Source organism: Furipterus horrens, unplaced genomic scaffold (genome assembly GCF_987537825.1).
Source record: "Furipterus horrens unplaced genomic scaffold, mFurHor1.1.pri manual_scaffold_1, whole genome shotgun sequence".
NCBI classification, from domain to species: domain Eukaryota; kingdom Metazoa; phylum Chordata; class Mammalia; order Chiroptera; family Furipteridae; genus Furipterus; species Furipterus horrens.
This window is the reverse complement of record NW_028327171.1, coordinates 175,641,790-175,656,960: the sequence shown is the minus strand read 5'-3', so window position 1 is coordinate 175,656,960 and position 15,171 is coordinate 175,641,790. Positions and strand designations below refer to the sequence as shown.

General features: G+C 37.7%; 1 protein-coding gene across 4 annotated transcripts in view; it reads left to right on the top strand.

The window, feature by feature from the left end:
- Positions 1 to 9,486, top strand: part of PDE1A (phosphodiesterase 1A) — a 286,129-nt gene extending 276,643 nt beyond the window's left edge. For 2 of the 4 annotated variants that reach the window (XM_090281351.1, XM_090281377.1), the window contains 2 exons: positions 4,085 to 4,201; positions 7,167 to 9,486. In XM_090281351.1, coding sequence (XP_090137477.1) covers positions 4,085 to 4,158 — 74 coding nt within the window. In that variant the 3' untranslated portion in view covers positions 4,159 to 4,201; positions 7,167 to 9,486. The remainder of the gene's footprint in view (positions 1 to 4,084; positions 4,202 to 7,166) is intronic. The other 2 variants (XM_090281369.1, XM_090281359.1) reach the window with 2 other exon arrangements.
- The last annotated feature ends 5,685 nt before the right edge of the window (positions 9,487 to 15,171 follow it).

Here is a 15,171-nt window from a genome sequence, read left to right as displayed (position 1 = left end):
TCCTAGAATTCTTATACAAACATGCTGTTTATCTGCAAGCTACATATTAGAGTCAGTATTTACAGAAACAAGGTCAAAAGAATGGTGGGGTAGATTACAGTTTCCTACTGTTACAAGGGTGCTTTAGGAATAAACACAAGAAACTACTATCCTACACTTCCCGCATTGGCCCCCACAGTTTCCTTTGTCCATTTTGAAAAGTCCCACTGAGGCAGAGGTGCCCCCAGGACCCTAGGCTCAGTTGGAAATGCTCTTTCCAGCAGAGGTTTCATGACCATGGTGGAACAAATCTATCCAGGACACTGTATAATGTCTGGGGGGAAGCAAGGTGACTGCTCTCTCTAGGGGAGAACAGCAATCAAACCTCCGCCCCTCATGCCTTTTATTGAGGAGGATACACATGGGAGATATAAGGTCAAAATTCATGAATCATCAACAGCTTTTAGGCACTTGGATTACAGTTGACAATAACAGATTACATGTACCAGTACAGAGGGCACAGTGACCAGTCTGTGTCAGGGTCTATCAAACATCTTGACGCCACACTGGCATTAGGTGTAAGGTTTCATATATTCCTTGCTAGAGATTGTTTATATTACATTGAGATAAGAAAAGCAGAGCAAGTTCTAAAGCACAATAAGCGTTCTGTAAATCCAATTCCCACAGAAACCCTCTGGGTGGCTTTCGGTTATATCTCCTGCACAGCCTTATGTTGAGACTTAAAGACAAGTACAGCTGGGGTGCTGGCAGCAGGTCATGCTCAGGCCGGGGCTACAATTCCCTAAACCACAAGGAGTGGTTCCCCACATCCCACAAATGGAATCAAGTTGATTCTTCCCTTTGGTTTCACAAGGTGTGAAAAAAGTTGCCATTGGAGCAATAAAGTGTAATCGCATCTGAAAGTTACTTCATCCTCCTCCTTTGCGTCTTTGGGGAAAACCCAGGAGTCATCAGGAAACAGGCTGAATGGCATTAGTCTCTATTCCCAAATCCTGACTCTGAGGCACTCAGTTTTCATAAGTGCAAATTTATAAGTGAAATTTATAAATGAAAATTTTCATAAGTGATAGATAAGCTGCTAAGGATTAATAAATATGATTCTTAGCTTAAACATAATTTCCGAACCTGTTATATAGCAGTAGTTTTACTTCAAAGACCTACATCACTGTGATATGTCTCTGTGCTTTTATCTTATAGACCTCCGTTGGGCTTCCAGACACATTCTTTTTCTAACTTGCCAGCAATCTCTGTTAATCCCTAAAAGTTCTCCTCTATCTTCTACATCTATTGGTTAGAGAAAATAAAAAGATTTTTTTGAAAACATGTCCATGTTATTTTGCATTGAATTACTTTAAAGTTTATGTTTATGAATATCCTGCCTTGCATTCTCAAAATTGGTTAAAAATACTTTAAACAGGGATCTATCAAAAATCAATGTTGTAACAGAAGTGGGAGTGGAGAGGTGGGTCAGGATATGTTTCCAATTTCCAATGCGTGATAGAGACTCTGACATTCCCTATTGGAGATCTGTACCATCTCTCCATGCAGTCACTGCAAATTATGAAATATTTTATTTGAGTGTGTTACACACATTAACTATGGATCCTGACAAAGGGTTCATAACTACTAATGAAGTTATTTCAGAACTATGTATAGAGGCCTACTATGTGCAAAACAAATACCTGTAGATTTTTTCTGAGACTAGAACTCAATGATGTTCAACTTTAGATATTGGTGGCTCCTGATCAGGGCCAGGTAAATGCTCAGTCAGTGTTAAGTAGAGGAGAATTGATTCTATATTATGCAAATCTGATTTTACCTGTGAGTCCATATAGCTGAAATGGTATTATCCACTATGTTGTATAACATTTTTCTTTATTAACCAAAAGACCTATAAAAAGCAAAAAACAAAAACAACAACAACCCTACTGATAAATGGCTAATGGAAAAATTAAATGTAAGGGTTATTTTCCCCAAATCCTCCTTTTCCTCAATGTCTGTACTTGCTATATTTTCTGACACTCCAAACCTAGTCTCTTGTTCTAATTTTAATATGTAATATGAGTGATACTTGCAAGAGTTTATAGGAGACTTGTAGCCTCTGAAAAACACGGGATAAAAGCATGACAATGGAAATGCTGGGAGTCCAGAAGGTGGCGGTGGGGAACAAAGTGGTGGATGGGACGTTACACTGGTGAACTGAGGTGATGGGCATAAGACTAAAGATTTGGGGCATTAGGGAGTAGCACTCTGAAAAGATTCTTTCATGTGCTGCTCACCTCTTGGAAGTGTAGCTGAAATTTGTAATCAGAATTTGACTAGGTCCTCCACACTGCTCATACTAGGTTCAAGATTTTGTCATATTCTCCTAATAATTAGCCCAGTGCAAAGTACATTGGAAAACTTGTTGTCTTAATATTATGCTGCAGAACAAAAGGTCAGTCTCTTCATTTGTCAACACTTACCTTTGTTCTTTCGTCAAAATTTCTCATCTTACATTCTTCTTAATTCAAGATATCTCTTCCTCTCTTTCCCTGCTTTACCTCTAGAATCCCCTCAGTTGCTCAGGAAATTCAATTCTGGCTCAAATTTAACACACATAACAAAACAAAAGCCTGACAATTGGCATAAGCTGACACCTATAGCTCTTCAAGCATGCCTGAGAGTGCCTGAGATAATCACCCAAAATTGTCCTCCTACACTATACCATAATGATCAAATGCTTATGAGTTATAGATATTACTTATCATAATTACATTAAGTTACAAAAAGGAGTATTATATTGGACATGATTATAACTTGTGAGACACACACGCAAAAAAGAGTAATGATTTTCTTTACACTTTCTCGGGGGATTAAGAAGCCTCTCAATAGATTCCAAGAGTGTCTACTCTAGACAAAATCAGCTACAGTTAAGCTCCCTAGATATCCAGACTATTATCTTGAATGGTTTTTAGGCAACAAATGAAATGGAGAAAAAAATAACTTGAATTAAAAAGACAAGAATTCACCTCTTAATCCATTCCCCTCATTCCTCCTCCCATCTGGGCAACCAGGAAAATGCTCTCCTTATCCATGATACTGTCTCTGTTCTTCTTGTTTGCTTAGTTTGTTTTTTTTTAGATTCACTTGTTGATAGATATGTAATTATTGCCATTTTATTATTCATAGTTTTGATCCTCTTATTTTTCTTAAATAAATCCCTTTAATATTTCATATAATATTGGTTTGGTGGTGATGAACTCCTTTAGTGTTTTGTCTGGGAAGCTCTTTATCTGCCCTTTGATTCTAAATGATAGCTTTTCTGGGTAAAGCAATCTTGGTTAGAGGTCTCTGCTTTTCATGACTTTAAATATTTCTTACCAATCCCTTCTTGCCTGCAAAGTTTCTTTTGAAAAATCTGCTGATAGTCTTATGGGAACTCGTTTATAGGTAACTCTCTGCTTCGCTCTTGCTGCTTTTAAGATTATCTCTTTATCTTTAACCTTTGGCATTTTAATTATGATGTGCTTGGTGTGGTCTTCTTTATTCTCTGCAACTTCCCTAGAAATGTTGGAACATTTTTCATGCAAATATATATTTCTTCTTCTTCTTCAAGGTTTATATAAAAGCCAGGTGATTCTAAGAGTATAAATTCCATTAGCTTGTTTTGGCAGATTATGTCTTATCTTAAATGATACTGCTCTTTTACACTCATTTGTTTTAAATTCATAGCAACAAATCAATGTGTGGTAAAAGACACTAGTCATTAGAGGGTTCATTTAAAAGAATTAGTTTCAGTTAAAATTATTCAGGAAAAGCATGCATAATTTTTACATTTGATTTAATAGATGTTTAAACATGTCTCATCTGTTTCATTTCTGTATTCCCAGATTAAATTGCAACTTCACAAAGTTGTAAAGTGGCCAGCAGATGATTTGTTATACTCTATAAATCCACAGACTGAAAAGAAAATGTTTGCTATCTTCGGAGAAATGTGCCACAAAAATCCATTGTCAAATAACCTTTTTCCAATCACTTCAGTTTTCTGACCTTGTTTGTTTTTTTCACAGGCCTACTTTGCTTTTGTTTGCTTGTTTTCTAGGTGAACCTGACCTCCATAAGAACTCAGAGGATCAAGTCAATGCTGAAGAAAAACGTGCTGATACACGTTTATAGGTTTGAAACACCATAAATGCTTCTGTCATGTTAAACATAAGAGGTAATTATTATTTTTTATGATGAGAAACCTAATTTCTAAAATGAATGGTTTTTAGAATATCACTCGAGACAAAGTTATCTTATTTAAATACCCTCCTGGATTCTTTTTTTTTTAATCTCTGTTTTCTATCTTCTGAGACATAATCTTAAACATTTACCTTTTCAAAAAGTTCTTTACTTGCTTATGAATAAATATTATACTTACTGAGACATTTTGGTTCTTCAAAATTAATAGGCTATAGTCAGTGGGGAGATTTAATCCTGATTTCTTTTCCTACTTCCTGTACGAAACATGACATTTACAACAAATGGTTATAGCAAAACAAGTACATATTATGAAGAAAATATCGATATTTACTAAAATCCATGGACATGTGCCTCAATGCTTGTCTCTTAAAAATTCAGCTTCTAGGGCTCCCCCTTGATCTACCAAATTATTATTAACTTTGGGAATGATGCCTTAGAAATCTAAATTTTTAATTACCCCATCTGTTGATATTATATTTCTGTACACTAAAGTTGAGTACACTGTACTGGGCCTTCAGAGGAGGTGCAGGCAGTTTGCAGGGAGGGATGATGCATATTTATAGTGGAGATGTCTTAGTGTCTCCTTAAAAAAGTAAGGAACAAAGCCCAATGTCATAATGTATCCTGCTGTTGGGGTGATGGGGGGAGCAAGAGAAAATGCTGAGGGTACTACGCCCAGAATTTGAGATGTTATCCTTAGCTCCTCAAATGTTACTTTAGATATGAAAAAGTCAAAATGTGATTGGTTTTCAAGATGATTCATTGCTCAGGATTCTCCACTTGATTATAAGACTTATTGATAATATTAGTTTCATTAAGAGGAACTTTCAGGTGTAAGGCACTATGGTGAACATCTCACACGTATTATCTCAGTCAGCAATTCCAGAAATAGTGATTGGGAGCCCTATTTTACCTAGAAGCTTGGACAGAAACCAAGCCACAAAGTCACTGTACAGCAACTAAAACCCATCTCTGTATTTAACCATTTTAATATATTGTTTTACATCAGCTATATCATTTATTTCCTTTTCCTATAAATTATTATCTTTAGAGCTTGTAATTGTTTTCAGAAGAGTCCTTGGTTCCTTATGATGTATGCTAGAGTCCTCAAAGTATATTTTATGGAAAACTAATCCAGGGGAGTATTTATAGATCTTTAAGTACAAAAGGTTTTTTTGTCAAGTAAATACCATTAGACAGCTGAGTTAAACAAAATTAAACAATATCCTTTCCTATCAAACGCCTCTAAGCCAGTGTACACTATGTGGCTTCAAGAGAAGAAGTTTAAGGTCAGCAATTCCTATGCATTAATATCAAGCTGGAATATTTATGAACAGTTTCCAGAAACTGTGTGTAGGAATCACAGGTTGCCAGTACATTTGTAAAAATGACAAGTATAAAAATGTCTAAGCAAAAAAAATTATTTGTAAGATTATGGCATCTCATCAGTAAAAGATTTTGATAAGATTCAGATGGCAGTTAAAGAAGTCTCTCTCTCTCTTTTTTAACTAAAAAAAACCTCAAACTGGAAAAGTTTGAGACCCACTCAAACTAAACAGCAATATTCAAACTCCAGTAGCTACCAGACCATCAGACAGTTTTTCCCCCCTTTTTTTCATTAGTACCTACTAAGTCCATGAGCTTTCTTCTCAATTTGAGAAAGCCCTGTCTACAGTGCATAATCTTCCAGGAATTAAGTAGGTGAAATTCAAGAAATAGGAAGATCTCTTGAATGATGAAAGTGGGAGAAACCAGAAAGTAACAGGAGTGGTGATAATTGACAACTGTGACTCAGTTGTAGCGACTGGAAGGAAAAAGGATGGGTCCGTCTCAGACACAAAGAGGGCACTGCACACGCACCCTGCAGGCCGCAGTTGGTCCCCCTTTAGTGCTGGCAGATTTTCACCACATAAGAGAGAAGGCCCAGTGTTTCCAGGTGTTCCTATTGGTTAAGAGATGTTTTTGGTAAAATCTTCCAATTTTTAATGTTGGCTCAAAGTTTTTTGAAACACTATTTAGACCAAACAGAATATGTTTAAAGGTCAGCTTTGGCCTGCAGGCTCTTTGGTGTTGAGTGTGCTTCCAAGAAGAGGTTAAAAACTGATGGTTTGTGGGTTGGATTTAGGCTGTATGTTTGCATTGTTTGACCTCCACAGTGATTTAAAATATCTTTTTGAATATATTTAGACAGGGCTTGTGCTCTCTACCTCACTGTAGTTCTTGTAATTGTAGTTGTTTTACACTTATACAGGCCCACTTAAATCATTTATACTACCTGGCAGTTATGTGTGGCTACTTAAGTGTGTGACTTCTGATCCAAAAGGTCAAAGCTTTTACAGAGATCAAAACACACATGCATGCACACACACATGTACACACACAAAGAGAAGAAATAGAAAGGTATTCCAACTGATATAAAATCGATATCTATTATATTCTGACAAACCACATATTTTGACAAGGTATATAAAGTCCAACGGGAAATTGCAAAACAGCAATCATTGTCTGTTTATGACTAAAACGTGATCTTCATATTCATTTGCATTTTATTTCAGGATAATGAGAACAGTACTAAAATATCCTAATTCCTCAACTTTCTACAGAACTATATTCTCCTCTTTCAACACATATTTGGATCTGGCCATTTTTATGGACTTCTATATAAGGAATTAATAGGAAGAACATAAATGCTGTGCTAGGAACTCTGGCCAAATAAATACACTCAAATTTGCCATCAAAGTTTTAGCCAGTGCTTCTGCCATAATTTTTCCTCCACAATTTGGTCTCCTTCAGTCAATCCAGAGACATATTTAAGACAAAAGTTAGACAGATTTAAACTGTCATCATTTTGAACCCAATTTTAGCATAGGTGACTATGCAATACATGTGCAGAAGATGAGGCATTTTTAAAATTTATTTTCTTCCATTGTTTTACACAGAATACTATAACTACCAATATTTGTGGACTTAAGTAAAAGGAAAGCAAAAACAAAATTAAGGAAAATATTTTTTACAGCTCTGAGGAACAGGCCATTTAGATCATCCTTGCTATTTCAAATACTAGGAACAATATGAGAGGCAGGACTGTTCAGAAGCTGTGGTCGAAGCCCTAAAACAACAATGGAGCATCATAGCCTTGGCTCTGTGACCTGATTGATGAACCTGTCACCGTAACTCTTGAGCTGGGAATCCACAGTGAAACCTGTCCTGGAAACTGATAGACCAGCCTGGTCCCATCCCTGTGGCTTCAAAGCACTAATGCATCACTTCCATGGGCACCATCACCACAGAAGTCACACATCACCTACAATCCAGGTTGACAAGAACCTCCAGCTGCTGTTGGAGACAGACACGTGAACTAAGAATGAAATTTGCCATCTGGGGTGTTGATCTCATTAGGATGTAACAGAAATACAACAGGCCAAGGGATAAATGACAAGAAGTATGTGTGTGTGCGTGTGTGTGGTGTGTATTCTAAAATATCTATGAGAATGGAAGCCCATGCTTTTCTGTACAGATAACATTATTTGATGTGACTTTACATTTTACTACACAGAGACAAACTACCACCCTGGAGACTCTGCTTCCTTGTCATGTTTTGCCTGAGCATGTGCAGAGCTTTCCTTTGCTCCAACCTGAAGAACTACCTTTATTTGTTATTAGCTGACAAGAAAAGTTAAGCACAATTAGGTGTAACTTTTCACTGTATAAACACTTCAATGATTGTGAGATTAAGTGGCTTTGTTTTTGTGAAAGGCAGAAATTGGGTGGAAAAATCAAGGGTAGCCATCAATTAAAGGGAAGGAGGGTATGTCCATCCTAGAAAGTTTTCTGTTGCACCTGCTTCTTTTCTGGGTTCCACAATGCTAAGCAATATTTTAGAAATGGATGCAACCAGAAGCTTTTAAGTCTAAAGAGTGGGATTTTATAACTCACAACTTAGATCTCTTTTAATGTGTAAGCCATATTCTACATGCATATTAGGTATGCATCATTCTAATTTAAGATATATTTGTGCATAAACTGTGTATAAAGTGCTTTTAAATGTTCTGTGAATAAGGTTTTAAGCTTTTGTTTCACCAGAATCTTGTGTAGAAAACAGCTATATAATTGAATTGTATCATAGATATTATAATGGAATTGATATTTTAAATGTAAGCAATAGAGATTGCTCTATAATGATGTGTTGGGGGAAATTTATATATGTACATCATGATGACTTTTTGTCCTTTAAGAAAGGTCTTTTTATTTCTATTTATGGAGAAACTATAACTACTGCTTTAAATGTCTTTTCTTTAAGAATGTATTTACCAGCTAGAAACCATTCTGCATTTAAAACAGAATATGACTCTGGAAAGTCTAATTTCTTTTGTTCTGATGTGAGCCAGTTGTCTTTTGGTAAAGCTATAGAACCTCTTGAGCGAGAAGTAAATTGAAATATTCCTCCATTGTCACAGGAAACATGCCCACTTTGTTTCTATTAATACCTTAAGATCTATAGACTATGTTACTAAAAACAAACAAGCAAACAAACAAAAAACGGAGGAATATAATGAATTTGTCAACTTCTCTATGTGGGCTTGGCTCTGATCTTCCAGGTTGCGTGACCTTTAGAGAGCTGTGGAGGAGACATGTTCCATGCTTTCAGAAGGGCTGTCACCCTGCTGATGCACTTTTCCTTTTCCTCATCTCCCTCCCTCTCTCCCTTTTCACCTTCTCTTCCTGCCCCCTCTTCTTTCCTTTTTACTTCCTTCTTCCTTCCTTCCTTCTCTCTCTCTAAGACAGCTGCTTCCTAGGCTAATTAGGGAAGTCAGAGCAGGGGTTACGAGTGCCCATCCCTTCTGCCAACATCAGCACCGAGTCATCCTGAAGAAAGAAGTTGATGGCAGAGGCTGCTGCACCTTCAACGTCCTGCTTTGCGTTTTTATCCCCAGCTGCCCAGCGTAGGTCTAACATTGTTGTATGCCTTTGCATTTAACCGGTACCTCTTTCATTTAATTTTTAACAAGATGAGCTATACAATGCTTGTGTTTTTATTTTGCTATAATTTTCTGTATTTCTAATTATATATGACTTAAATAAATTGTACTTGAGGGAAAATATTGTGCAATATTTGGTGTCTGATGTAATTTATTCTGGTGGGGCATTGAAAAGTTGGAGAAATCAGGAAAAACCAGAAGCATACCCACTTGAAAATTGATGTGAGTCCTGTCAGAATGTGATTTTTGCTGTATTAAATAAATATTCATTGAACATTCATTATTGCACCTGTTATTTGCAAGCTCCTGGCTGGATACATGGTGCTCATAGGAATCTGGAAACCTAAATCTTTTCTCTAGAGATTCCATACCTATAGAGAACACAATCTACACACCAAATAATGAAAATGCCACATACAGAACTGACCAGATGCAAACACAGTGCACCTCTGGACATTAAAGGAGGTACAAATCGCTTCCATCTTCAGGGCTTCTTGGAATCCTTCTTCGAATCGGTGGCACATGAGGTGACACTTCAATAATAAATAATAACAAAACCCCATATTCATTCCTTATTTTCTATGTACAGCCTCAGTGTAGACACTTAACAAACACTATCTCTAATCCTCAATAATCTACCAAAGTGGGTGTCACTATGAGTCAGGAAACCAAGTCTCAGAGAAAGAGCCTTATCTAAGGCCAGCTGGTGTCAAGTGGCGGAGGCCATCCTGGATTTGGTCCCAGGTCTCTCTGGCACTGAAGACTTTTTTTCTTTCTATCCCTTCCCTGTGGGGTGGGGCAGAGGCACAGAGGAAAGGAGAGCTCTGTGAGGGACGATGTGAATAAGGAAACACTAGAAAACAATAAAGAAGCAAAGTGCTTCAAGACCTAGAGAGTTTTAATTAACTGAACCGAGAGTAATTGGCACAGCTTATGCCACCTCTCCGGCTGTGTATCCAAGGTGCTGAAGCATTCTTGAAAATGAAAAATGTCATCAGATACATGACACTTAACGTTTTACTTTAAATGTGATGCCATGATAAATTTCTGCCTAATATCAAAAAGTTTTCAAAGGCCTCATTTTAATTTAGAAATGTAATTTAGATATAAAACACGTATTTCCTTTGAAAGCAATTTAAACCTTCTATCCTCTGTCTAATTGCTTTTCTAAATATGGTCATGCTTATCTACCATTTGGTGCAAGCCTTAAACAATAAAGATAATATATATTTTAGAGTCAAAAAGCAAACTTTTAATAATGTTGCACATTATACACATGTCATTTCTTGGAGGGAATCCCAAATATTTAATATACAAATCTTATATATGGACCAACATATATATTTAAAGATTTATTTGAGGTTATTTATCCTTTAGTAACATTAATAAATTTCTGAGCCATTTGTTTAATACTTGTGATGGTTGAAGAGCTTCTTTTGCACCTCAAGCTGATACATTTTTAGCTCTTGTAATTAAAGATTACAGTGATTTATAGTTTATTATAGTCTCACTACTGCATTACATTATTTTCTGACTTTTTCTCTTTTACTCCCTATAATTACTTTTTGAGGAATTGATATCCCCATCTATGAAGGAGGAACCATGGCAAAATAAATAAATAAAATAAAATAATCCATGTAAGATCATGCATTTAGTAAGTGGAGGAGCCTGGATTTGAAGTCTAAGGGAGTGTGGCACCCAAACCATTGGGATAGACTGCCTCTGGCCACTGTGGAGGGTCTGCCATATCTACCCAACCCACAACAGTCATTATTTTCTTTCCTGTCCTTTATTCCATTCTACTCTTTATTCCCCATTCAGGCATTTGCTCCTAAAATCTACCCCTCTGAGGGGGCAGAATCTCCAGTGACCAATAGCAGGGGCAGATGTGCTTTGGTGACCAGTTACATCATATATTACAGCAGATGTCTGTGGAAAGAGGAATTATTTCCCATGCTCACTATACCCTTAAAATTTTGCTTTTCACATAACGGTTGGTGTTCAGTCTAGACCTTTGCTATTTAAAGTGTGGTCCCAACCTGGGAACCTCTTAGAAACGAAGAATCTCGGATCCATCCAGACCTACTAAACTGGAATTAACATTTAAGAAGATAACATAATATTTATATGCATATCATTTCTTGACAATAAGTCAATATTACGGAGGTGATTCTAAAGACCTACTATGCACTTGACCATGTGGCTGTTTTCTCCCACACGACCTAGGAGGCTTCTATGCTCTTATAGTTATACTCCTCTCTCAGACCTCAAGCAAGCCAAATCCCAAGAGTTGCTGAACTGGATATAGACTGTGATTTCTTCAGTTGTTGAGAACCTTACTATGGCAAAGCCTTTGGGTCAATTTAAAGTGAAATTACATTATTTCTATAAATATTATCAACCTATTTCTTCTTTCTATTCAAAGAATGTTGCATTGTTTATATCTTACCATCTCACTTGTGTTCATTTTTTGGCTTCTCTGCTTCTAGCTCCTTTTACTTTTTCTTTTCTGCACATCGTTATATTAAATGTCCTCAATTCATTCTGTGGGCCTACTGCTCTTCTCAAAAACAGTATCTCCTTGTTTCCACCAGAGGTCAGCAGACTTTTTCCAGAAAGGATCCGACAGTAAATATTTTAGGCTTTGCAGACTGCATTCTAACACACAGTCCTCCTTCCTCCTGCTTTCTTTTTCTCTTCCTTTTCTTTCTTCCTCACCTTTTTCTTCTTCTCTCTCCTCTTCTTCCTTTTCTTCTTTATCAATCTTGTACCAATGTTAAAAACCATTCTTAGCCTCGGGGGGTGAGGGTTGCAGACATCAACAGTCCAAGTGGCAGGTTTGGACCAGGCACCCCAAAGGACCGGGAGGTGAGTGTCTCCAGCAGGCCTGTCACCCATTCCCAGTACACAGAGCAGTTCGGAAGGGGTGGCGACAACCCCGATTCTCAACCTCTAGCGTGCGCCGGCATCACCGGAAGGGTCTGATAACGACAGATTGTTTCACCAGCCTACCAGCCTCCCACCCTGAGATCCCAATTCAGTGTGCCAGGGGTAGGGCCTGGGGTAATGCTAATGCGATTGCACTGGAGATCTCACTTCCAGACCCCCTGGCATGCAGGAAAAACTTCAACTCCCTCAGCAGAGTATTCAAAGCCCCTCACAGTCTAACTCCAGCCTGTTTTTAGCCATACCCTTCCCTACAGCATTCACTGTTCCTGGATTTCTGCAGACCTTTGAACAGTGTGGATCTTGTCATCTTAATCTGTCACTGTCCCTCCTTCCTCACGGATCTGTGCATGCGCCAGCTCTCCCAGAAAGCCTCTTCTCATTACTCTGCTCAGAACTTTCAGACCCTCTTCTCTGGATGAACACTGATCTCTGTCCCTCCATGCTGGAAAATTGTAGCTCTCCATGCCATATGCCTGCTGTTAGATTTTGAGGTAAAGAAACTCTGATCCTTACACATAGTAGGTGCTCAGTAAAAACGTGCTGAATAAATGAACATGAATAAATGAATATGAATAAATGAATAGCAGAAAGAAAAAGTTTATTCTTGTTTGTTCTAAGTGTTTGATATGTGGTTGAGTTAATTCTTTTCAGATAACATCACTAGTTAATTGAACCAAAATAAGACTTACTTTTCAAGCACTTTAGATCCACCCAATCTCAAAAAGCCATTTGTTTTTTTTTCTCAGAGCAGGCAAATGGGGAGTGCATTAATTCTTAATTAATTCTTAATAGCATACTAAAAGCAAACCTGAATTATACAAGAGAAGCATTCAGCTCTCCCCATCTGTCTCTTGCCTACCCTTGGGGAGATGGGTCTGTTGGTACAGTGATATATGGGTTGTAGCTAATCTTCCCAACTTTGCTAAGGAGGAAAGCTCACATTCCCTAGGTGATTTCCTATAACCTTGGTGAGTCATCGTGGGGACCATACAAACTTTGGAGCAAGAATGAGCTCCATTCATAGTATATCTTTGGTGTTTGTTAGCTGTAGACCTCAACACTTCCTCATCTCTCACCTTGAAGGCTTTCACAGAGTGGGAGTGTTACCCAATAGGGACCAGCCCAGAGCAGCTCTGCCTCAGGTCAGCCTGTAGTGTGTGGGTTCTTGACTTCGAGTAGGAAAGATTTCACAGCGCAAGTCCAGGCAATTTTGAGAGGATGTTGTTTATTAAAGCTGGGGACGGTGAAACAAAGGAAGGACTTAGGGTAGAAGAGGTAACAGGAGAAAGCCTAGATAGTGCTCTGCTTTGACTCCCTAGAAACATTATGGGAAAGGAGTGAGCCACAGTGAGGCTGCTGTTAACTCACTTGGAAGTGAAGGTCATAGAGACACAAGTGAGCCAAGGCAGGGCTGCTTTTAGGTCACTGGGAAGTCAGAGAAAAGGGGCCTTGGAGACAGGATCCAGGGGGATGGGAGCGGGGGTGAAGGGGAGGGAAAGGGGTGTAAACTGAGATTGAGCTGTGGCTTCCCACTGCTCCTCTGGCTGCAAGTCTCCTGGGGACTCTTAGAGTTTAGGAGGAAATAAAAGGTTCATGGCCAGGATGGGGTGTGGACATGCTCTAGATGGGCCCACACTGAGTCTTTGTCTTGAGGGTTTTTATCTTCTGTGGGTGAAAATCTTCACCCACAGAATATTCATCAGATTTCCAGGTGCATTTTTAATATGCTGATGCATCAAAATGAGTGCGTAGGGGGGTTTCAGAATATTCTTTGGTTTGCTTTACTGTTTTACTTTTATCTTAGGTCTGTCAGGTTTAAATGGGGTTTTTGTTATTTGTTTCCCTGACTTCATCTGTCCTTGGGTTTAGCTGGCATAAATGACATTAATTGGGTCTTGGTTCGCTATTTCCCACACCTGGGAGATTTAAGCTATATATCCTTTGGTTAGGGAGGAGAGGTATAAACCATTTGCCCTGGCATGTCCTTGGTTAGGTGAGATAAGGTCTTGCAATTCACCAGCTGGCTGTAAATCGCTCAGACTATTTGGCCTTTCTAATTTCCTTGTCTCAGTTGCCCCGTTCCACTTGCTTTTTTACTATCCTGTCACAGTAAAATGATAATGAAGAGTGTTTAAAGGAGCTAGATGCTACCTAACATATTGTTGGTTCTCAATTAACATAAATTAGTATTATTTTATGTTTATCTAGATTCTGTTATTTCTTGTTGATCTTTTTGTGGAAGACCTAAGGCAAGAGATATCTCATCCAAGGACTGAGTTTGGCTTTCAGTCCAATTTTAGACTTTGTTACATATGGTCTCTGTAAGCCTAGATAACCTCAGTTTTCTCTTCTATGAAATGGGGATAGTAAGAGTATCTACAGGATTCTTGGAATGATTAAATGAGATGGCTCATGTAAGTTGGTGAAACTATTTAATGACACATAAGAAAAACTGAAATAGTATGAGCTATAAAAATAAGAATCTACCAGGAGCTGTTCCTTTAAAATCAGTTCAGGCTCATTGTTTCAGGAACATTGCATGAATTTAACTTCAGTAGCAATATCCTAAAAGTCCACATGATGGTCAGGTTGTTTTCCATGTAAAGAGGAAGCAGGTCATTCCATAGTAAAGATCATATTATCATTGACTTCAATATTTATGTCCTTGCTTGAGGAATGCAAAGGCACAAAATTACATATATAGATACAGATAGATTGAGACATAAATTGATATATATATGTATAGCTATATTGATATATATGTCAATATATATCATGTAGACAATGGATTTTGTGAGAAGTTTTATGCAAATATTAAAGAGAAAGATATTAGCATAAAAATTTAGACTTCCTAAAAAGCTTTTTAAATAAAACACATTATTAGACATCCAGGTGCACTGTGAAGCGGCAATGGCGGTTTCTCAAAAAGAAAAAAAAGAAAAAGAAAAGAAAAGAAAACTACAGGTATACACCCCGGGAAATTCACAGAATCTTCAATAACAAAATAAGAAAGGCT